Source organism: Mercenaria mercenaria, chromosome 7 (genome assembly GCF_021730395.1).
Source record: "Mercenaria mercenaria strain notata chromosome 7, MADL_Memer_1, whole genome shotgun sequence".
NCBI lineage: Eukaryota > Metazoa > Mollusca > Bivalvia > Venerida > Veneridae > Mercenaria > Mercenaria mercenaria.
The window spans coordinates 45,328,465-45,353,556 of NC_069367.1; the positions used below are offsets into that span (position 1 = coordinate 45,328,465).

The window sequence follows — 25,092 nt, forward strand, 5'->3', positions numbered from 1 at the left end:
GGCGCCCGTTTGTTTACAAGCAAAGTGGCCCCTATACTACTACATTGGTTGCAAAATTAACCATTTATAAATGCAAAACGAAAAATGTAGTCGCAAACATTTAGATGTTTAAACACCAAGACAAACTTTTACTTAAGACAGAAATGTATAATGCCAAAAACAGACTGATTAAATTCAATGAAATATAGGGTAATTATACCATGTTGCTTGACCACGAAGATTTTGTGTTGATTTTAGGTCAACCCGAACACCCACACCCAACCCCACCCCAGCACTGCACTGCCGTTTTCATAATGTAGAAAGCTCTGTACTGATCTTGTATTCTTTTATTTAACTCTTTTTGTTTCCAAACATAGTTGAGCCGTGCCATGGGAAAACCAACATAGTGACTTTGCGACCAGCATGGATCCAGACCAGCCTGCGCATCCGCGCAGTCTGGTCAGGATCCATGCTGTTCGCTTTCAAAGCCTATTGGAATTAGAGAAACTGTTAGCGTACAGCATGGATCCTGACCAGACTGCGTGGATGCGCAGGCTGGTCTGGATCCATGCTGGTCGCAAAGCCACTATGTTGGTTTTCTCATGGCCCAGCTCAGTGTATTATTTTGGGCGGTAGTTATTATTGTGGACAAGTCATAAGCTTTGCTTCCCTTGTAAAAAGTATTAACAAGGTCTCTAGAATTGTCTCCCTTATAAAGCGCTGTTTTCTTCAAGTGATTGCAGACAAGTTATAAGATTTGCCTCCCTTGCAAAAAGTACTAACACTGTCTCAAGAATTGTCTCCCTTATAAAGCATTATTTACGTTTCCTTCTTTGTAATCTATTTTCTCGCTTTTTCGTCAAACAAGGCTATAAATCCATTTTAAGATTTGATTCTAAGATTACTTTAATAGTAATAAAAAAAGAGTGCCATATTATGTAATAAATTGGTGATGTTTCGTCAGTTTGACATTTACAGCAATTTGAATTTACCAAAATGGATTCATGCCACCTTGTATGTACTTTACTAAATGTTTTAGCAATAACTTATTAAATATATTCTCATTAGGGTTAGATCAATATTAATAGAGAGATGTATGTGGTATGGGTGTGTTTATATTTGTTTGTATTTATGTATGTGCATACATAGAATAAAAACACAATTAATATTTACCTTTGCTGCATTATTTAATTACTGCGTCTGTGCCATTGTTTATTTATGAACTGTGAACTTCAAAATAGACGGGGCTACCACTAAGGGGCCTCTTATTAAAAAAAGTTATATTGCGATTTTGTGACTTTCTATTTAATAGTAATATATACTCCGAGTCCTGTCTTGTTCATTTGTGATATTCCATGAAATATGCACGATCAAATAACTTATTAATTTAACATTGCAATCATAAAGCACGGATATCTTTGTTCATTCTTGGAAATTACTGTATTTGATAAACTTAGATTCATATTTTTAAACAAAATGGTCTGTGCTCTCACGAAATTCTTAACAAATGAAAAGACAAACTCGCTGTCTTTAAATATATATATATATATAGGGCTTCAAACCTGTGAACTAAGACCACTATTCGGAACAAGCAAAAGTGGTCTTTGTTCACAGGTGGTCTTTATTCGAGGGTAAGGGTCACTTTTCAGTTAGCCATTATCATGCTGATAAAAAGTATTTTACAGCTTCTTGCTTTCTTTATGCTCTATATATTAATTCGGCCGGTGCAAACTTGCAAATATTCAATCAAGCAGTAATTATCATGTTTGCTATAATGCGAAAGTCGTGAAAATTCAGCGGATCTCAAATATTTTCATGCCGGAACGGTCCAGCTTAGTCGTTATTGGGGGGCAAATATGACCCTTGGGAATGAATTAGGTCGGTCGCTGGTCGAGGTCGCCAGATGGTCGCTATTCACGGCCATTTTATGAGCATTTTTCTATTGGGGGACCAGAGACCGCTCGTTGTCGACAGGTGGTCGCTATTCTAGGGTGGTCGCTAGCACAAGTTTGACTGTATATATATAAAATCATTAATTGGTGCTGTTACCAATTATGTAGCTGATTAATCCCGAAACAAAGAAATAAGACAGTCAACAAAATGATGAACGACTATATTAAAAGAAAACGCACATTTCCATCGCATGGCCGACGTAAAGTAACATAGCTAACGCATATATTTCTTTAGCTGATATTCATCAAACAGTAAAATGATAGTCAACACAACATGACTATTGATTTCAGCTCATTTAGATTTGAGGACTGAATACTGCGCAAGCCGGTGCTATGGGGTGTGGGCAGTGTTGCATTTTCCATTACTGCTCGTGGACAGACTCAATCTAACTGAGTCTGCAATTTTCACTATTTACTCACACGTCCAAAGCATGACCAAAAGTAAAAAATAAAATCGTGTAAGCACTATGCTTAACCGATGTCAGTATTTTTCTAGATGATAGTGATAGTATTATTTTCTGTATACCAGTTTTTCATTCCTAGAATCATAATACCGTATCAAGGATTTCAACAATACAAACGTGACCTAGAGAACATCATAGTTTATTGTAAAGTAGAATCAAACATAATATGCAATATTCAACAACAAACATTTATGTTTTCTTTGAAGAGTTTTATCAAAAGATTTTTTTAATCATCACTGATGGCATAACGTGAAGCCTAACATTTAATACATACCACAAGAGGTGCCATTTTGCCGTTTTCCACTTGATAATGTACAATATAGTCAAGTAGGTAACATTAAAAATGAATCTTAAAAATCATTAAATGCTATATGTCATATCAGCCATCATAATAAAGGTGAAAAAAAAACAAGTTATTTCCTGAAAAAAGTATTAAATTGTGTCTAAACTTCTCTTATATTCATGACCCCAACTTTCTTTGATGTTTTTTATGCTTAGTATGTCATTTATGAACATATGGTTTGTAATTATTGTTAAAAATTCGACTGGCTATGTGTAAAAAGTCTCAAAGATTGTTGTTGTTTTTTTATACAGAACATACAGCATTTTTACTACTGTGCCACCTGTATAATGCTATTTTCCTGTATTTTTCCTAGCTGCGAGTGTCACCTGTTGCGACGTAAATCAATCTGTTTCTAGCGTGATTAATTTTAAATTATATCGTTTATAGGTTAATCATATTTATGCAATCATCTTAAAGAAACCCAACTTTTACATACTAACAAGCGGTTACGGAACTACATACGGAGTAACATTACATATTGAACGCCCCTCGTATGATTAGGCAGATAATGTACTTTCTGAAAGTTCACTGCATTCCCTGTATACTTCAAATTACATTGTGCATTAAGCGATTTTAATGTAAAGTCAAACACTTACAATGCTTGTGTTTTTTGATGTTCTGTGCTTCCGAGAAATATACCCTTACCTAATATCTTTTCAAGAGTTTTCAATTATTCTACGCAATTAATGATTTGAGGGTTTTCTCTGACTGGAAGCAATATTAATGATTTTGGTCATATTATAGAATGACAGGAGTATTGAACAGTCTCCAGGAATTGAGGAATGTCTGTATTTGCTTATTAAACAGTCTAAACTCAAATGGCGTAAAAGTATATCACAAACGAAATAGTTCTCACTTTTTTAAAATATATTTGTTTATATACATTTAAATACCTTTAATGACCTGTACCATTTACCAGTCATATACATTAAGGAGAAACATGTATTGGTTTACATGTACATATTTTCTAAAAAATGTTATCCAGATACAGACCTTTTAAACAGCTTTTTAATAATAGCAAACATGGTTTTAACGATCGTCAGTGGTTCTCTCAAGCTAACAATGTTTTCAAATTATCTGCATAATTTATTCATGAAAGAAAGGAGTGATCTTGAAAGAAATTTTCTTTTAAAGCGATTCTTTGTGTTATATGTGTATACAATTACAATTACAAAACATGTTTTAAAAAATGACATGAATTAATGAAACGTGTGTGCGCAAGAAAATATGCCCCAAAATGTAGACCCATTTGCAATACTTGTGCTTTTTTCATATTCATTTCGATGAAAACAGAAGAATTTTAATACATGTTTTTTGTTAACTTTGCACAACATTTCAACCATCTATGAGTACGTTATATTATATAAACATTAATAATGAAAAAACTTTGAAAGCAGCTTTGTAATGATTTTGCACAAAAGATATATTTAATTACAAAGTAAAGACTCTAATTCCGTCTCTTATTTTGTAGTTATTGAACGAAGTCCATACCATTATTATTTCTGTTACACATGAAAATAAACACAATGTGATCACGTGATCAAGTCTATGATTCCTGCCTAGATGTTGATTGTTGTATAAACACAAAGTGCATGAAGGAGCAAGTGCAGTCTTAAGGACTTCTGACAGTATAGTATGAAATCCGCCTACTTTTAGAAGTCACTCACAGTCATCAGAAATACATATAATAGGTATTATCTTTACTAAAGCAAACCGGAAGAACAAGTGAAAAACATTTTACACTGGTTATAATTATATATGATTAGAAGATCAGTGATTATTTTGTCTGAATATTAAAAACGGGTCAAGCGTTCGTCTGCATCGTGCTCATTAATAAAAAAAGTCTGAAAATAAAGATTAATTAATTTTAGTATTTTCTTAACACTTAGATTTAAAAAACTCTGTAAATGTGATACAACATGTGTACTGCTGTTTATAAAGCCCTAATCAAGTCATTTCAGACTTGAATGAGATTTTTTCGATGACTTCACATTAAACCAAAAATGTTGTATATTCTCGGTAGCCTGTCTCAAAATACTCAAAAAAAACCAAGTGATTTACCCTCCCCCTCGTATGAACTTCATAAAACAAAGAAATTTTACACAACAATTAAGAGAAAAGTTCAAATATGTCATACAGCTTATCCCATCCAATTTTACCCTTTTTTTTTTACTTTTAGACAAATGCTTTAGACAAATGCACTATCACCAACTTCCCCAAACCTCTCACAATCGTATATTAGGAAAAATGCACACAGTACGTTTGTTCAAAAGTACTAGTTTTTGCCAAGCGAATGTCAATTTATAAAAAAAAAATCTGCTTTCAATAATTATAATAGTTACATTGACAAAATATCTTACTACTCCATGAAACAAACAAGGAAATAATATCATAAAGTATCGTGTATTTTGCAGAAAGTTATAACCTTATTTTAATGGGCATACACATGTATCTTATGAAAAAATACAGAATTACCGATCAATTTTTTTGTTGGTAACTTCTCGGCCAAATTCATATTATATCTGTCCGATGCCCTTTAATATAGTTAAAATATACATACAAAAGTAATTTACCGCTCATGTCTGAACATGTCTTAATAGTGGTCTTATTTAAGCAATATTCAATGTTGTGCAACTGTAACATAACAGGTGTAAAATGTATTAAAACATTTGTATGTAAGGGTAGGGTTTGTACTCTAGTGTAAGAGCTGGTGGTTTGTTAGGAGAAAACAAGACAAAAAAACATTGACAAATAAATAAAAATACATCCTCTGAACTAAATCATACTAAAACTTGTTTTTCTTCAGTGAAGTCATGAATAGTTCATAGATATCTATACATGTGTTAAAATCGCTTCAAGTGGTTGAAATAAAAACTCCCTTCTAAAAAAAATTTTGCTAATGCACTGGTTGCTACGTCATCATCGAAACATCATTTTAGTTGTTTTAAGCTGAAGCCATTCACTTATAGTTCCGCCGTAACTCATCCTATACCCATTTAGAGTAAGTCTGGTACATACATTGTGCCACCAAGCACCATGGTCACGGGATGCACAGTTAGCCCTAGAGTTACTATCTTGGTCAAAGTCATAAGTTGTAAAATGCTGACCATTGTTATACACAAGCTTAGTTCGTGCTGAACCTACATTTGCAACAGAAATAAAGAACAAGTAAGAACGATGAACACTATCTTTATATTACATTGTTCAATTTATGCTACGAACTATTACGAATCAACTACATGTACTAGTATGGATAAAATTGTATTGAAAAGAAGACATTAAAAGAAATGGAAGATAATTTGGCGTTTTAGTATATGTTTTACAAATACTTATATCAGTATGAGTATTATCATGTGATAAATAATACAAAGTATGTAATTTTCTCAATTGACTGTACAATATGTTCATCAATCTGATGGCATTCGTGACGTCATTATATAAAAAATTACTCTATCAAGCTAACTAATTATAGTGCATTGATAAGTCTACTGATCCCAAATATTGTGGTAAAACTCAACACGGATTGTCTGCTGATACTTTATATAAAAAGAAATTATTTTGAGAATGCTTATTATATCATATGCATTCACAAAGATTAAGTTTTGTCTCCCGTGAAAATAATCGAAGTAACAAAAAATAACATTATTACCTGGTGTACCAATGTGAAGGGTATATTCTGGGCCTTTGTCTAGATAAAAGTTCTGGTAGGTTTCGGTCAAAGTGTCGTCGTCAACCGTGGTGACATCCAGCCTGAACTCAGTTGTACCTTGATATGTCATTTCCTGTACAATCTTGAGACCTGGTCATTGAAAATTTGTTTTCGTAAAAAAATGAGCAAAGTGTTTAAATATATTTGCATGCTATTTTTATGATACATATAAGGCATTGACCTCCAGATTTCCCTAAAAATCGTTCTATGAAATTAAAATTGTGTAGAAGACAATGAATCAGAATATCTAACAAGTGTTAGATATCGTTTTATTCGATGCATTTATTTTTTTCTTTAATCATTCAATAAAAAGAAGTGCTTTTTAAACCACAAAGGAATACTTACTAAACATTTCAGAGACAAAGGCATACAATCATATTGTTTATACATTAAATAAAACAATATCCTGATAACTGGTGATAATAAGGTAATTAATGCAACATACCTAACCAAAATTCACCGTTTAAGTCACCAAAGCCGTTTTCATATTCCGAGAAATTGCGATTAAAGTCTACTGAAAAGTCAAATCTGTTCTGAAACACCTGCCAATAAATAAACTTAATTACTTTTATCTTAGAATCATATAAAACATTAAATGAAATTATTATAAAGAAATTACACATTTTGCATTAATATGTAATTGAACATTTCTAACGTAAACTAACATACACTTGAAAAAGTATCTAAAGATCTTAATTTAAGGTTCTAAATTTAAAACAAAGATTACAACAAAATCTTACAAAATACAGAATTATTAATGTTGAATTTGTAAAAGCCTATTTATTAGAATAGAATGAAAATGAATACTTATCTTGTCATACAGTTTTACGAAGGCAATAGTCACCAAACATATGGGTTTTTATTGGGAATAAATGAACTGAATATATTATATGTCATACGACTACATGAAAATGTGTGTTAACAAAGGTCTTCTTTAATTACTTGGCATAATTGGTTCAAGAACGAATTGAATTTTTAGAACAATAATTATGTATAATATAACGTAACGCAACTATTTATAAATTGCAAAACTGATTTATTGTTAATGTAATTGATTCTCCTTGTGTAAAATTATAAATAAATTTACCGTCCTGCCTCCACCGTATGTGTCCATGCCACAGTAGATTGTCTGTATCGTCTTTGACTACGCTAACTTTACCTTTTACATAATGTACTTGATTCTCTTTTTTTAACCTTAAACAACTTACCGTCCAACCACCGCCGTCTGTGTCCATGTCACAGTAGACTGTTTGTGCCTTCTTTGACTTCAATAACTTTATCTCATACAGACCACTTCTTGAAGAGGAATTATTCTCTGAGATTTCTTTGCAGCTGGATTCTGAAACTGTAAAAATATGATTCCTGGTGTCACTCTAAGAAAACTAATAATGTATCAAAGGGGTTTTCTAAAAACACGTTATTAAATATTACGAAATGATTGTACTTTGGAGAATTTGTAGAACATTGCATTACTGTGGTTTGTTTAGGACGCACACTCAGTTTTCAGATAAAATTATATCGAACGCTAGACATGGTATGTCGTGCACCCTAGATAATAAGTCGAGCATTCGAGATAATGATTTCTAAGCAACAAACGTGGTGTGACAATTCTAAATAGATCTCTCGAATTTCATGTAGTTATTAATTATACACATACCGAAGCAAACAACGGCCACCAGCGGCAAAGTCATTATACAAATCAAACACTGCTAACATTCACATAAGATACTACATGAACAATTAGATGTGGTACATTGTTCTGACAGTCAATACAAAGTATTGAGAAAAATAGCTATAGTCATGGTAACCATATCAACATACCATAAACAACAAACAAGACCAACTATTGTTCGTAAATATTTTTAAAAAAATGAACAAGCATTTTCAAAAGAAGTTATTAGTAGAATGGCTCTTAGTTGTATCTTGAGCGCTCGAGATTTTCTTAACTTACTTCCGTGACATATACGAATTCGCGATTTCTTTTTCATATCAATTTATTGCATTGAGTATTATATTTACTGGTAACATTAAAGAGGAACTACGCTCATCTTTCACAAAAGTATCTTATCTTTATAATATGATATAAAGACGCGCCACAAAATAACTTTTTTTATGTCCACGGTATTTGCATAAAAAAGAGAAATACAAGTATCTCGCTGCAAATTGAAAGGGGCACATGTAAGGCCAGGACAAAGTTTGAATGTCTAAAAACTTTTAATAAATGTAACCGTATGCATTGTACTTGGAGTATTCATAAGGCCTGTAAATTGATCCTTTGAAAGCAAAGAATGCAACCAAGAATAATAGCAGACTCGGTTTGATTGAGTCTTTTCATGAGAGATAATGAAATGTGAAGCACCTCTCACACCCCAAGCACCGGCTTAAGCGGAACTCTATTACATACATATTGAATGGATTCCATGATCTCAAAGGACCAGAAAATATAACAACATTGAATCCAAGTATGAGGAGACTTTTTACAGCCGCCACACGGCACCACTTTAGATTGCTGTATTGGTAGTTAATAAAACTTTTTAACAGTGTAAAATGGTTATTTATCTATGTTTTCAAAACTATAACGGAAAGAAATTCACTATATAAGTTTATAGATTAAGTTGTGAATACATTTAAATATAAGGAGGGCCTTAATTATACTATACCGTTAATATAAGACAATTCTAACAAATCCTCAAATGTACTTAACTTGACAAAATGAATTAAAAATATGAGAAGAGCAGCATGAAATTTAGTAAAATTATACCTAGTAATAACTACTTATTTAAAACCTTCTAGTTTTCAAAGTTTTATTTCATTTGCATACTGTGTTTGCTATTACGTTTGTAAGTGTTTAGTACTTTAAACGAAATACGCAGTTCTGTTTATACACGCACACATGTATTTTTCTGTTCACATAAATAATGTAGGCTTCAATTCATCCTTTATTTTCAAATGTGAAAGTTAGATGTAAAATATCTTAAAAATTATACATACATGTCTTAGTTCGGAAATAAAGGGTACCAGGATATGTCTCGTAACTGCCGGGCCTGATCCAAAGATTTACACGACATCCGATGCACTTGTATGTATCCGTTTGGTAGGAAAAGCTGATACACATTTTATTTAAGTGACATAGCTTGCTGCATTCGTAAGAATTAGATATGTTTTCAACTTCAAAGGTGGTTTCTTTTGCTATGCACCTGTATCCCGCTAACTCGGAATCAAACTCATATTTCGTAAATTTTATAGCAACAGAGGTAATGAAGTTCCAGACTGCAACGAAAGTCAACAAACACACAAACAAGTTAGTGCTCTGCATACTTATTCATTCCATCAAAAAATTAACGATATGAATTGAAATTATAATTATTTCCAATTTCTAAATTTCATGTCTAATTCGTTCAGCCTCAAGCTAAAGTATTAATATGAGACTTAATGTTATTTTGTCACGTGACATTAAGCTCTTGAATAAATAATGTCTTTTTACGCCCTTTAATTCTATGGAACATTCAAAGCTTTTAAATGTGTAGAAGTCATACATCCTGTAACCATGCTAATTTTTTAATGGTAAAATTTTGATTTAAGTTTTACGAGTATTTCGTTAAAACACAGAAAAAATTGATAAACGAACAACATATTTACCAATATTTTGCTCAACCATTACATGTTCTATGGTACTGTCCCGTTAAGTAATATACATGTTTTACATTCTGTTCAATTTTCACATGAAACAACACTGTCTTTCTATGATTTTGTATTGTTTGATTTCTGTTTCCTCAAAACTTAAGTGTTAATAACATACCAAATCATTTGATACTAATACGACAGGGAAATTAGCAATGTAGACCTTTAGCTGCTTTAAGGATCCCACCTATAAATTTTCAATGCACAGATTTTTTTATTTGAATACATATTTATCTCAATATATTCTCTATTATTTTCTGCAATCATAAGGTTATGTCATCATGCTAGTTTTATGTTATATCCAGGGTAAGTGCATGGCCAATTTGAAATTGATACAAAAATATTAGAACCAAGATCTGAAGGAAACTATGAATATATTTCATAACAAATTGATAAATGTTCTTAAATATGATACAGGTTCTAGATTTTCACTCCGTCCTACACCTATTTTTCCACAAGATATCCATATATTTACTTCAAGAAAACGAAAAGGAAAAGGGGTGTTGAGTAGTATGCAGTGACATGCAAGTCAGCTGAGTTAGGTACACTCATATTGACGCATTTCAGAAAGCTGTCCGCAGAATAAACACCCTTCTTTCGAATATAAGCATGAAAAGTGTCTTATTTTTTGTAAAATGCATTTCACCGGTGAAATAATGCCCATTTGGCCCAACGGTTTATGCGCTAATGCGCGGAAAATGGAAAAGTTAGGATCTAGTTATTCACCATAGAAGCACATTTTTGACCGAATTACTGATTTATAAGCTATAAGAGGAGATATTTTATTCAATTTTTGCATTTATTTCTCGAGAAATTCGCGTTTGTCTGAGGCCACCGTATGCTCGTTTTACGGCCGGAAATGTCACACCATGTGCCAGTTTTCGCATTTTACGAGTGCTTTACGAAAGTTCCGCAAGTGTTTTGATGCACAAAGGTAAAATAAGCACTACTTTATCTTAAATGCCACGAATTTAACAAATCCTTCGTGATTTCATGTCTTAATCATACAAATACAGGATTTAATCGACATTAGATTTAGCGAAATTGTCAGTTCAAGTGCGAAAATTAGTTCCAAAGTTAAAACAAAATCTAAAAATAAGTCTCTGTGCCCAAATATCATTATACGTGATTAGAAAAAGAATTATGAAATTACGGTCTGTCTGCTGCCACTTTGAGAAAAGTATATGATTTGTCCCTTTTATGTAACATTTGATTTGTTATTTGATTCAGAAGAAGCGTCCTTTACATATACATGGAAAACGTAAACTTAATTACGTATTTAAATGTATTTAAATGTAGCGACGCTATCCAAAAGCTATATTTTCTTCTTTTTTTTTCTGTCGTTTAACTTGTAAATGGACATTTCAGATTGTTCAGGTAATTGTTGTTTTTTTGTTTTTTTTAATTGATACTATCAAGATGTTCGAAACCAAGCCAGACGGGGCATTTCGTGTCTTTTACCGCAATCAAAAGATAGGAAAGTCGCCAAGTGACATAAATTGTATCGGTATGATTATATACATATCTTTTATGTTAATATTCGTTTGGTTAATACAAGAAATAAACATGAAGTTAACATTTGAATCAAGTTTAGTTAAATTCATCTTTAGTCAATGTACAATAATACACACTTGATCTTTTCGCTTTGGTGATCTACTGTGAAATCATTAAATTTCGTGTTTTGGGTAAACAATGTTGTTTAATTGTGATATAAATTTTGTCGAGACACAGTAATTCACACATTGGTGTGTTCGTTTGGATTAAATTTACGGGTTTACGCAAACACTAAATCCACGAAAATGTTACCCACGAATATTAATGATTTTCACGAATTTACTGACAGTTGTTGTGAATTATTGTTTATACATAATTATAAAGATATTAACATATTTCTTGTTTTTGTTTTTATCATAGACTACTGAAAGATACTTTTAACATTCATACGCAATCAAACTTGTCTTGATACCTTTCTACCTTTTCGAATTCTACAAATGAAACATGTTTGATTAACATTAAAATCTGGACGAAATATATTCTTATAACTGAACAATATTATGTGCATGCGCAAACGTCGACCAGAAACATTTTAACGAGAATGTATCAAGTTTATTTGCTGTAATGCAAAGCATACTGTAATGTCTCAAAATACATTTATGGGTGTTTAAAATTTGGTCACATAGAAATTATCGTGCAAATGTGCTTTTTAAATGTTTTAATACATATTGTGTTATAAACTCTAAAGCAAACATATTTATTTGTTTGGTTTCATTACAGACCGCTGAAAGAGACTGTTCAACATGGCAAGGGCAACCAAACTTGCCATGCCACTTTCCCGCCTTTCTTAAATGGTAAATCAGGTGTAGTACCTAAATTGCCGATTTTAAATATAAAATATTGCCTTTGCCGATGACAAGTAAAACGTGTATTGTCATCTGCTGTATAATCAAGCCATATGTTGTAATACATGAATTTGATGTTCAGTATGAATGAGTTGTTTCATGCATGTTTGGCTCAATTTTTGTCATGTTTTTTATTATTATTATTATTATTATTATTATTACTAGATCTGTCATTTCATTTTACTGTTTTAGTTTTTTAGTTTTTGAGGGAGTTTTAACTAGTTGTTGATTTATGTCCCTTTGCAATTTATAAAGTACACGGGCAGAATTGCAACATACAAATATGGCATAACCCCATAAAGCACTTCATGTAAGCATGTAAACGTATAGACTTGCACATCGAATGAGCAAATGTAGGAGGGGTGTACGGAAAGTTTCGGAACAAGTGATGTAACATTCTTACTTTTTTAATATTTTTATACATTGTTTTTAAACATACATAACTCCATATACCTTTCGCACGCTCTCAGTCTATGTCGCACACAACATACATGTCAAATTTTCTGAAAGCATTCCCCAGAGTAAGCCTACGCACACTTCTCGTGTCTGTGAATCCAAGATTTAACGCAGCTATTGAAGATTTTAGGTGGTATTCTCCTGATCACTCCCAAACAACTACTGGCAGGCCTTCGACGTTGTCGAAACTTGAGCTTCTCAATTCTTTCTTTATTGTGGAGCTTGACGACAAATTTCATCTTCAGCATGACAACGCAACACCTCGTACGTCTGTTGTTACCAAGATAACTCTAGCTAGACTAGATATTAAAACTTTACCACATTCCCCGTACTTTCAAGTTTTAGCACCATATGCCTTTTTGCCTTCCCCACCATCCAACATTACGACATAGACTTTCTGCAGTTATTTATACATTTAGGTGACCCGCTCACGTTTACCTAACTATGCTATGGTAAAAAATAATTAGCGTGTTATTTTTTATTTTGTAAATTTTCTTCTGTTCTGAGAATAAGTAAAAGCAAAGTATATGGAGCTATGTATATTAAAATAATTTGTGTAATTATTTTTTTAATGTATTTTCCGAACACACCTCGAATAAAATAAAGTATATATTTCATACGAAACACAGTACAAAAGTCAGCAGGAAACGCATCACTTTTAGAGAGTTTAACTTGTTTATTTGTGTCTGCAGGATATAAGCCATGAGGATAATAATAAAACAATTGCAGAATAAATCATGTGCCCTTCATGTTATAGGTTCATTTTCTGGAAAACTTGCCTTCCAAATATCAGGCTTGTATTCAGAGCCACAGTTGTAATTACTTTATGAAATTATTTCCGAGGAAAGCCTGGAAGAAAGATTGTTGGTAATGTTCTACTGAACTCTATTAAAAGAGTTGACAACAACAAATAGATTTTTTGTTACCTTTACGTCAGTTCTTGCACGTTTAGAAGTTTTGATATATTTCTAAGCATAGCTCAAGTTACAATGTACTTATCTCTCATTTGGCAAACACTGTTCATTCTTTACAGATAAAAAATTGCTGAATATTTGTTTATTTCAAAAGGTAGATCTATAAATTGAAATCTCTATTTCAAAAGAAAACTTTGCTGTAAAATACATGTGAATGTAAAATTTCAGAATGTACTGCAATGGAAAGATCCATTGGAAGCATACAATGCAACAAAGAAAATAATAGTAGACCTGGTTTCATTGACAACAATGATATTTTAAATACTAAATAAATAAAAACAAAACAGTATTGCATTTTTATGAATAAACAATTTTCATTTCAGTGTCAAAGAAAGAAAACGCCTGGGCGTTGCTTAAATGGTGTTGTCAAGCTCTAGAAATTGGGCTGCCTTCCATAATGGTGTCCTGCTGTGTTTCTGATCGTTTTCTGTTTTGTTTGTTTGTTTGTTTTGGGTTTAACGCCGTTTTTCAACAGTATTTCAGTTATGTAACGGCGGGCAGTTAACCTAACCAGTGTTCCTGGATTCTGTACCAGTACAAACCTGTTCTCCGCAAGTAACTGCCAACTTCCCCACATGAATCAGAGGTGGAGGACTAATGATTTCAGACACAATTTTTCTGTTTTGTTCTGTGCTTATATTTTGTCTATGTGTTCATCGTGTATACATTAATACATGTTTTGTTGTAAAGATTTTTTTATTTGGAAGCTGCGTTAGGGACATGGATATGCCCTTAGGATTTTTTCTTGTTTTATATTCATTTATCATGCTAATGATATAAAAGATATACAGAATTTTGCTAAAACGAGGACGTTTTGGAAAACAATGACGTTTGTGAAATTGCAAAAAAAAAATGATTTTACTGTAAAGTGATACAGAAAATATAAAATACGAAGTATTAAAAATTCTCGCAATCTGCACATATTTTTTCAACCCCTGTTGCTGATAGGTAAGTATCTAAATCAATAAGCATTTGAAATAGTCAAGGAAGAACAGTTGTATAAACATTAGCTGACCAAGCACAACATGATGAACCCGCCAGTTGTCAAAAGGAATAACAACTCTACGTTTTAACATTTGACCTTAATCTTTAAGGTAAGATCTAGGAGTTGCATGCAACACTCTATTTCATTCAGGCAATATTTATGCCACATAAAAAAGATTGCTTTATGCAATGGTAAAGTTACAGCCCTGACGAGCTCTAAAATGACCTTTGACCCCAAAGTGTGACCTTGACCTTTGAAATACGGACCCGAGCTTTGAGCACAATACTCCGTCTCATAGAGGTGAATATTTACGTCAACGGTAAAAAAGATTCCTCCATACTTATCAAAGTTATGGCCTGTACAAGCTAAAATGTGTCCTTTGACCACCCACTGTGACTTGACCTTAAAGATAGGAACCTGAGGTTTGTACCTGACACTCCGTCTTATTGGGTTAAACAATTATGCCAAATGTAAACCTTCCTCAATGCAGGTCAAAGTTATAGGTCGGACAAGATTTGACATGAACTTTGACCACCAACTGTGACCTTGGCCTTCGAGATAGGAACCTGAGATTCGTGCATGACACTCCGTCTCATTGAGGTTAACAGTCCTGCGAAATATAAACAAGATTTATACATGCATGTCAAAGTTATGGTATGCACGCACATACAACGAACTGCCATTTGGACAATTATGTCTTCGCTTCCACAAGTGCACTCGACAATAAAAATTGGAAAAGAAAAGCATATTTTTATTTCATTGGGAAATGTAAAGAAAAAGGTTTACATATAGTTTGTTGTACATTACATGCTATAAAATCTGAAAGTAAATCATATGAAAGCATAGTCTGTTCATGAAAGGTAACGGAAAATTCAACACTCCTTACACCAACTAGCACTGGCTTAGGCAGAACTCTGTTACATATGTATTGAATTGACCCTAATATTCAAAAGGAACAGAAAATATAAAGACACTGAATCCAAGACATAAAAGTGTAAAAATAGTAGCACTCTTTTTTTAATCAACACGCTAACGTGCGTGCGTACGTGCGTGTGTGTTCAAAATTTGACAAAATGAATTTTGTTATACAAATATGTGTGAGTGTGTTCAAAATTTAATCACTTTAATGCTAGAAAAAATGAACATTAACAAAACAACATTAATTTACCTTATGATAGCTGTAAATCGTTTTTAACAAACATTCTGTCCAAAAAGTGTTATTGAACATGGAATACGGAAAAACATCTTATCCAACTGATATTCTTGAGCACTGGTTAAGAAGCAACACATATCGCGACTCAAATGTTATTTAACACGGATATATGTATTGATATCAAAGACCATGAAGACTGTCCAATGTTTTTGAAAATGGGTTAAATGGAGTACATTCATTTTTATTGTAACAGAATTTCGTTCAATCCGGTGTTAAGGTGTATGAGTGGTGCTGCAAGGTTCATTACCTCTCATGAAAAAAACAGCTCAATCAAACCGAGTTTGCTATAATTTTGCTTTAACTACGATCTGTGATTTTACAGGATCTTTCACAGTTTTTATCACCTGCCATCACAACAGTCTTTAAGTGTCGTATTGCGGCTAAAATGAATTCCACGTGCTTGGAATCAGTGTTGTAATATTTTCTGTCCTTATGAATCAAGAGTGCATTCATTTTAATACAATAGTATTACGCTTAAGCCGGTGCTAGAGTGGGTGGGGGCGTTAGGGTGTTGCACATTTCATTACCTCTCATGAACAGGCTCAGTCGAACCAAGTCTGTTATTATACTGCTTGATTGCGGTTCATGCTTCCAAAAGATTTTTTTACAGATTTTATTTACTGTCAAAGTTCTGCTAAGTAGGTGTAATTGAAATACTGCCAGATAGATTTTATTGAATATGGGTTGCATAATATGATAAAATATATTGCCAAATATGAGTGACGTTTATTGAACTAACATAGCTATTATAGCAAATAGCTATTCCAGATCCCATTTCAAATACTAATTTGAGTAAATATATTAGGAACATTCCGGTAGCTTTTTTATATGCATGAAATTTTATCCAAATGAAGGTAAAGCGCTTGGTCCATCCCGAGTTTAGCATGTTATCAATCCATACTTACGCATAAAGTGCAAAGTGTAAGAGACACAAACATGACATTTTCGTAAGCTCTAAAAAGACCTAGTAAAAACCGAACTTTAAACATACTAGAAGCCCAATTTTGTGAATACAAATTGATGTGTACGTCATGTTTATGTACACACCAACGGCTATAGCTCATATTTGCACTAATCTTAAATGTTGTGCAAAAATGATTTATCCGTCTGTTACGTATCCGCAACATGAGAAGTAATGACTCATTGATGTCATTAGGATCTTTCGTACCGGCCTACGGATTTTATGTAGTCAAAAACATTGTTTTTTCAGTGATTTGGAAAATATAACTTATATAAAGATGCCAGGTCTCTATCATGACGTATATACCGAATCACCAGCGAAATTAAAAGGTCGGCCCTTGCACGTGTTATTTACACACTGCATTGTCTATTCTGTGATTAAGTGGCAGTGTCAAAATCTAACATTTCTTTGATCTCGATAAACTGTAAAGTATAGAAACATCCCACCGTCATGGTTTTATAATGGCTGATTAATGATATTTCTTTATGTCGCTTTGGTGTGCGCGCGGTTTATGTGGCATATTTCATTGTGTCGTCCTGGCGCATGCACTAATGCGCCAAAACGAGTTATAACTGGGTTATACTAAATGTATGTTGATCATAACAAACGGGCCGCTGACTAGCTTTTACAAAAGAAAGCTAACCCTGTGTTTTGTTCTGTCGGTTCAATGTTTCGTTCTGTCGGTTCAGTGTTTCGTTCTGTAGGTTCAATGTTTCGTTATGGCGCATTGTTAGTTTCATCTCGTTGAGTTGGCGCACAGAACTTATAACATTTCGTTACGTCGCGTTAGATTCTAAACCAGGGTTGTTCTGTTCTCCGCAAGTAACCGCGAATAAGGAAATGAAATGTTGAGGGCGAATAATTACACAGAAACATTTGTTTACTTAGCTTGATGGTACTAGATTTTTCATAGAATAAAAATTAAACGATTCGAGAGAGAATGTTTAATTCCTTATTATTATACTAATGTCAATATTTTATGGTTTCATTCTGTTAATGTTGTCGTTGTTACCGTCAAGTTTAATATCTTGTTCTGGTGAATGTACATGTATCACTGATTGACGGACACATTCACATGGCCGATATTCATGTACAGTGTTGTAATTTTAAATGATCTCTATTTCAAATGTTTGCCATATTTTAATAAAATAATCTTTGCTTTATCATCTAAGCAACATCGTTTAAATCTTAAATATTTTGTTGCGGGAAATATTTTCTTCAATTTCATAAAAACTTAAAGCTAATGAATATTACAAGTGTTTAAAACGAGAAACAAGGCGTAGCTTGTCAATGAGATATAATTTTACAAAACATTTAAATGGGAAAAATCAATATGTTCAACAAGAAAAAAGGCCGGCGATCTTTTAAATGGCATACTTCTAGATCACGGGTGAATAAAAACATAATATTGATTTTTCAATGACGTTAAGTGGTTTAAAGAAAATTATGTTTTCATAAAATATCTTTAAATGATCTCTGTCAGGAACGTTTTACAATCATCAATGCGATAAAGTATCAAAGACAAACGTGTTGTCAAGTTTTCTTTTTTACTTGGTGTCAATTTCTGTGTATTAACGTCACGTCTAAAGACATGTTTTGTATGATTTACAGGTTTTCTTTTCAAAAACAAAGAAGTAAAATAAATCAAAATCAAAGGAAATCCAAACTAATATTGACTGACTAAATTTTCTCCTCCTCTATCTCAAATATTCAGACATTCCATTTAGTGATTTTACAAAATTCTTAAAAATTCAAGATCTTAAAGAATTATTTAGAAGTCGTGACGGGCAACGACAAAAGATTCTTTGATCATTCTCCTTGTCACATCAATTTGTTTACGTTTATTTGAATGACGAACAAGAACTTTGGAAAAAACATATTTGGATGTATATGTTTAAACGTTTCTATAAATGTTTGGTAAAAACTGGTTAGTGGGTCCAAATCTTGTATAAAATTTACATAGGGACCCATTATTTAATCAAATATGAGTATATATGCTACCTTAAAGTCTTTGAGTAGAATATTTCTTTAATAATTTTGTGAATGTTTATCGGTAGATTTCAGAACATTGTCTGTAAAATTGTTGGTGTTGATGTCACATCGACACACATGAAGCAATATCGCAGCTTTCCAGACATGTTAGTGCTACATTTTGTAGTGAGGAAATACCCCGCAACCACATTCAACTTCTTCAGGCATGGGCAGGTATCCGGGATAAAACCAACGGCATTCCCTAAGCCACTGGATTGCTCCCTTTCATTATTAAACCGAAATGAGGATTTGAACCTGCTGCGGTAAAGAGTAAGAAACTTAAAGGTAACAACATTTATCAATCGGCCACTGAGGGCTCCTTGATTATAGAATAACGACGACATACGGAAACGCACATATTTCCAATTCTAGGGTACCAAGAGGTTTCTTTTTCTCATAGCAATATTTTCAAAATTTAGTCTCGCGCAGAACGTTATATATAAAGAATTACTGTACACACTTAATACTGATCTTTTCACCTAAACTGAAACAATTTCAGAGAATCAATACCAAATAATCAGTTATTCAAAATGTTATTTTGTAAACAGAAACTGCCTCTAAATCAATACCTTGAACATTTGTATCAAAGAAAATTTCTAAAAGGTACTTCAGTCGATTTACGTTTTCAATAAATGTCTATATTCGTCTATATATTCGTAAACAGTGTTAAGAATGTAAGCGTTATTTGCATTTAGGTACGATTAACGTTAATTTTACGCACTGTCATATATTCTTGAGCGATGGCAAGTTGCTTTGCATTATTATTCAATTAATATAATATATTGATTTAAGATGGCAATGCACACAATTGCTTTTTTAGCCAGTCAGTGTTTGCTTCCTGTTTGGTTAGGTTTTAGCATTTATCTCATAACCACTACTGAGAATGGACTGTAACTTCAATTATTTATTCACTGTAATAATACACTGCACAGATTATGTAACTCTACTTTGCTTTTTAACAAAGTAACGACCCTTTCATCATGTTTGGTACAATTGTTGCTTGTAGGCTGGTATTTCAATAACCAGTTGTTAGTAAGAATAGAACCGTGTTCACTGTGATAGTTCGATGAACATTGCATTGGTTCAAGTTATTATTGCCACAAAATTATTACTATTAATATGACTTTGCATTTTTTGTAAAGTTTTCGTTTTGACAAGGCTGTTTAAAATCCAAACGTTGCTTTCCCCTGACAACTCTTGTAGGTCAGTAGTGTGAGGTTGATGACTATTTTCCACGTTGACTTATGTTTAATTTGAGGCGTTTAAAAATTTAGAGGTGACATGTGTAGTGTTTTAAATAGCCTCGTGTATGATACAAATGATCTTACCGTATGTGATGTGTTTTTTACGGGAGGGATTAGCCGGCTGGATTAACTGCTATCTAATATAATTAATTTGATATTCCTAAAAGCGTGCAAGGTTATTTGTTCATTATAAAAAAACATGTAAAATTCATGTCCAATAATATGAAAGTGGTACAGCAGGTCTTTCTTCAAATAATTACAGAACTAACGATCAAGAAAACATATTCTAATTATAACAGTTAGCATCTAACTGAAATAAAACGAAAACAGTCAATTCTCAAGTTTTCTTTAAAATATTTGCTTATTGTTTATAACTTTCTTTATAACATTTCTTTAATTTTGACTTCTAAAATGGCTGCCAGTTTTATACAGGGAGAAACTAATCACAAAGATCGGAAATAAGCTATTGTGTAAAAAATTTGTTGTGCAATATAATATAATAAATCTTGATAACAGATGTTCAGCAATACTTTTATGTTTATTGTTTCCCACTTGGCACTTCCCAGTATCAGGAAAGCTTAACAAAAGACAGTATTGTATTTCATTAAGACGCTTAGATTATCTAAGATTTAAAAACAGTAGTTTGTTCTACTTAAATTATATCAGCGCAACAATTCTATCCAATTTTTAAACTATTTATAGTAGAAAGAAAGGGAACTACGTTCGCAAGAAATCTATATTTTGTTTTGAGTCCAGAAAAAAACTGATAATTTAAATACACCTAAAATTTAGTAACATCTACGATATACCACAGGAAAATGGTATAGAGTTTCCCTACGGTCAGTTATAAAAATGATACAATACACGTTATTTATAGTAAACACAAAATGAAGTAAATCTTTAAAAACGAATCTAAGACCACACAAATTTTTTTACCAGGTAGCGATAGGTAAAAATATACCTGACAATTGGATGTAAAATGAATGTTGGACTAAAGAAAAGTTGTCCCGACTTTTTCCATAAAGCCAGCAATAAAAAATCACAATATTAGCTATTATTAGTAATAACGGAATGAAGTAATTCTATACTAGGGTACTAGTATTTGCACATGACACCCCGTACCATGATGATGAACATTTGTAATACGTTATATCAAAATCCCTTCTAGAATGAAAAAGATATGCTCCGACAAAAGTGTTCCCAAGATACATCCCGTTTTCCAAAAGATCGTTTAAAGATTAATGTTTAAACTTTCTTCGAAATTTTAAAATACTATCCTTTGGTGTATGTATGATCGTATCAGTGCTATAATTACTTAGTTGCGTCCCTTAGATTATCTGTTATTTTTAAGTTTATTTCTCAGCTATATCTCTTTTTAACGATTAGATAAAAATAAAGTACCTTTGCATATAGTAAATTAAAATAACAGGTCTTGTTGTTGTGCTATACGTTTAAAGTCATTTCAATGTTTAAATATTGCAAGCAATGTGCTTTGTTATATAAAACAAAACATCTGAGTTATAAAAACTAATATACATGGATAGCATTCAAACTCACGTTCTTTGCATCAAGAGAGAGTGTAGTGACCGTAGACAGAGGTTATTTGTTTCATAAGTGGAAATAATTATTGAATAAACGAATAGGAATAGAATAACTTATATTTTGGCAAAAGCAACTTATTCCAGTTATGCAAAATAGGGGAACGAACTCCATAAAAGAATGGCAGTGTTTACTATTAGATTATTTCCCCTACAGTTTTGACTAAGGAGACCTGTCTGCTCTGTGCTCTAAAATAAGATATCTATACTATTGAATTTAATGAAATTACCATAAATTATTCTTTTCTATTCATTGTATACTTGTATGACTACAAACAAACAAAAATAAGACTTTCAGTGGATTAGACAGATTCTGATTACACAACAAGAATATATTTAATTATTTTTTTTTAAATTTAGTATTATAGTTTTATTTCGCATACACAGTGTTTACGTGACCATAGAATAATAAATAACATTATACTGAAAAGGTACCCGTTCGTGATGAAATAATGCACGAAAGCGCATCTTGGGTCTTTCTCCAACATTAAAAGCTGGAAGGTCGTTATATGCAACGCATTTTAAATGTTCTGACAGATTAATCGAAGATTGAGAAACAGGCGAGATATCATTATAAACATTTACGTCAAACATGACTACTCCTAGACATGAAACATAATTATACGAATAATCCAAATCCAGTTATTGAATGCCTGATGTTAGAATAAAACATTTCGAAACTAGTCCTATTTGGCAACTGGTTCCTAGTTATCAACTCATACCAAATGTTATTTACGACATGTGCACTTTCCGCAAACACAGCTGTTTATACTGTCAATCTTCATACATTTCATTTCTTTTGGGATACTGCTGCATAAACTGACAAGAATTTTCTTTGCATCTTGATAGGTAATAGCCGATACCCTCTCCTGTAATAGATAAAACATCTAAGATTATAGGTATATGATATATAATAAACTGTTTAGAATGACGCGGCCAGGGATAGAACCCCGTACGTCCCACACTTAAACGGATACTCTATGATTGAGCTTTATTGAAATAATTAGTAATTGCAAGTATACATTTTGCCCTCCTAAATAGATACAAGCCCTATTTCGAGTGATTAAGAAATATAATGTGTGCTGCAAAAGTTGTTTGGGCATACGCTTACTTACGTAAAAATTTACACAGGGAGCAACACAGTGCAATTTAAAAACTATTTAGATTTATACGAACAGCATTTCGATCGGAATAAAAAATTTGAGACCAGAAAAATATCAACGTTCTTAACGAAGGTTGCATATGAGTATAACAATGTTCACACATGTTTTGTACTTGGTTTAATGATTATATATGCTACAAATAAAAGTAATGTAAAATATGGTTTACCGACAAAAGATCAACAAGATTTTCACTACCTCCAGCTTCTTCGGGTGTTGTTTCTTCATTTATCTAAAGAATTACAAAATATGAGCAAATACCCCTCAATATTTATTTCATCTTTTAACTTTATATGCAGTACTAACTAAAGTGTGTCTTGATTCGAAAAATTCAAGAAATTATATATAAATGCGTGTCGAATCTGATAAAATTTGTTTGAATCTGGAGACGATTTAACGAGATCAATTTTCTACTTTGTACGCTTTTTGGCGCAAACATTGTATAATAATATATGAATAAGCAAATTTTACAAACATATATTCATTTATTTTAACGTTAGTTAAACTATATGAAAACGTTAATACATGTAAAATCATAAAATACAAAAGGTTTTAAATGGAGTATGCTACATTGCATATTAATATAAACCATAACAGAACCTTTTGTATCTGGACTTTGAATTCTGATGACATAGTTTTATGTTCTTTCATCTTCGAAGCAAGACTTTTAATTTGTTCCAGCTTCTTAATACTCTGGATTCTCTTTCTTGTATTCTCTTCGCGATTTAAGTCCCTGTAAAGGTAATGAAAAATCATAATGGCATCAAACGAATATAAGAATCTTTCTCTTGTTAAGGGTGCAGATAGAAACATCAGGCTCGAGGGTAATTTTAAGGTAGTAATGAGGTCTGGTGTTATCGCGAAACAGTTACAAGTGAAATATTCTTTTTGTTACATTATATATTCTTCAATTATTTGAAGAAATGCAGTAAAACAAATGCTTTTCGTTTTGAGCATTATTTTATTATAGTAGCGTATGCATAAATTTATCCAAAAAAGAAAAAAAAGAGAGAAAAAAGAAATAAAACGGAAATGTCACTTGGTAAATATAAAACTAAAACTGTTGACACAAATACGTTAATAAATCAGTTTCAGACCCTCACATCTCTTTACCCGTGGGCAAATAAGAGAAATCAAACACATTTGCTTAAACGTATTATTCACCATATGATAGACAATATAGACTAATTTGAGAAATACAGTAGAAACTCCAAAATCCTGACCCTGTCCGGACCAAGTCAAAAGTCCGGTTTTCAGAGGATTCCGGTTTTCAGAGGATTTTGAACAAATTTCTAAGACAAGATATATATGTATATTCTGATTCATTTCATTTGACTGTATCATGCTCAATGTCTTATAGGTTTTTTCTTTTCTCAAATCTGTATTGTATATCTCTGTTATATATTTAATAAAACTGAATTATTTTAAACTAAAACAGCACTTAAATGATACTTTATAATAAAAAAGAGTGTTTTGTTTATTGTGGTGATATAAATAGTCTAGCTCCTACAAATCATGGAACATGCATCATGTGAATATTGATATTTAATAATTAATACCAAAATAATTGATAAGAATAAAAATAAAAATAAGAATCGTTTTCATATTAAAAAAAAAAAACCCTTAATTTTACGAAAAATCACAAATAGATCAATCAACTTCTCCCTATTAGAATAAAATGTTTTGTACTTTATAAGCTTATCTTTTATAGCTAATGTACAAAATACAAACCCACAGATAAATGATATTCACACCTACTTGGTAATATTTGTGTTTGTTAGTTGGTAAAACAAATCAATTCTATGTTATAATACACATAGTTTTGAAACTTACTGTCCGGTTTTCAGAGGATTTGTATTATGTATAATATTCCTTTGTGTCCATGAACAACCGCGCGGTTTTTAGAATTCTGTGTTTCCGGTATTCAGAGTGCTTTTTTAATC

General features: G+C 32.2%; 1 protein-coding gene across 1 annotated transcript in view; it reads right to left on the minus strand.

The window, feature by feature from the left end:
- Nucleotides 1-5,657: 5,657 nt before the first annotated feature.
- LOC123555855 (ficolin-2-like) overlaps nt 5,658-25,092 on the minus strand; it is a 31,776-nt gene continuing 12,341 nt past the window's right edge. Inside the window, exons 7-12 of the mRNA XM_053547158.1 lie at nt 23,319-23,381; nt 22,762-22,858; nt 7,656-7,792; nt 6,893-6,989; nt 6,388-6,537; nt 5,658-5,878 (exon numbers count right to left, since the gene is read on the minus strand). Of these exons, the coding sequence (XP_053403133.1) occupies nt 5,658-5,878; nt 6,388-6,537; nt 6,893-6,989; nt 7,656-7,792; nt 22,762-22,858; nt 23,319-23,381 (765 nt within the window). The remainder of the gene's footprint in view (nt 5,879-6,387; nt 6,538-6,892; nt 6,990-7,655; nt 7,793-22,761; nt 22,859-23,318; nt 23,382-25,092) is intronic.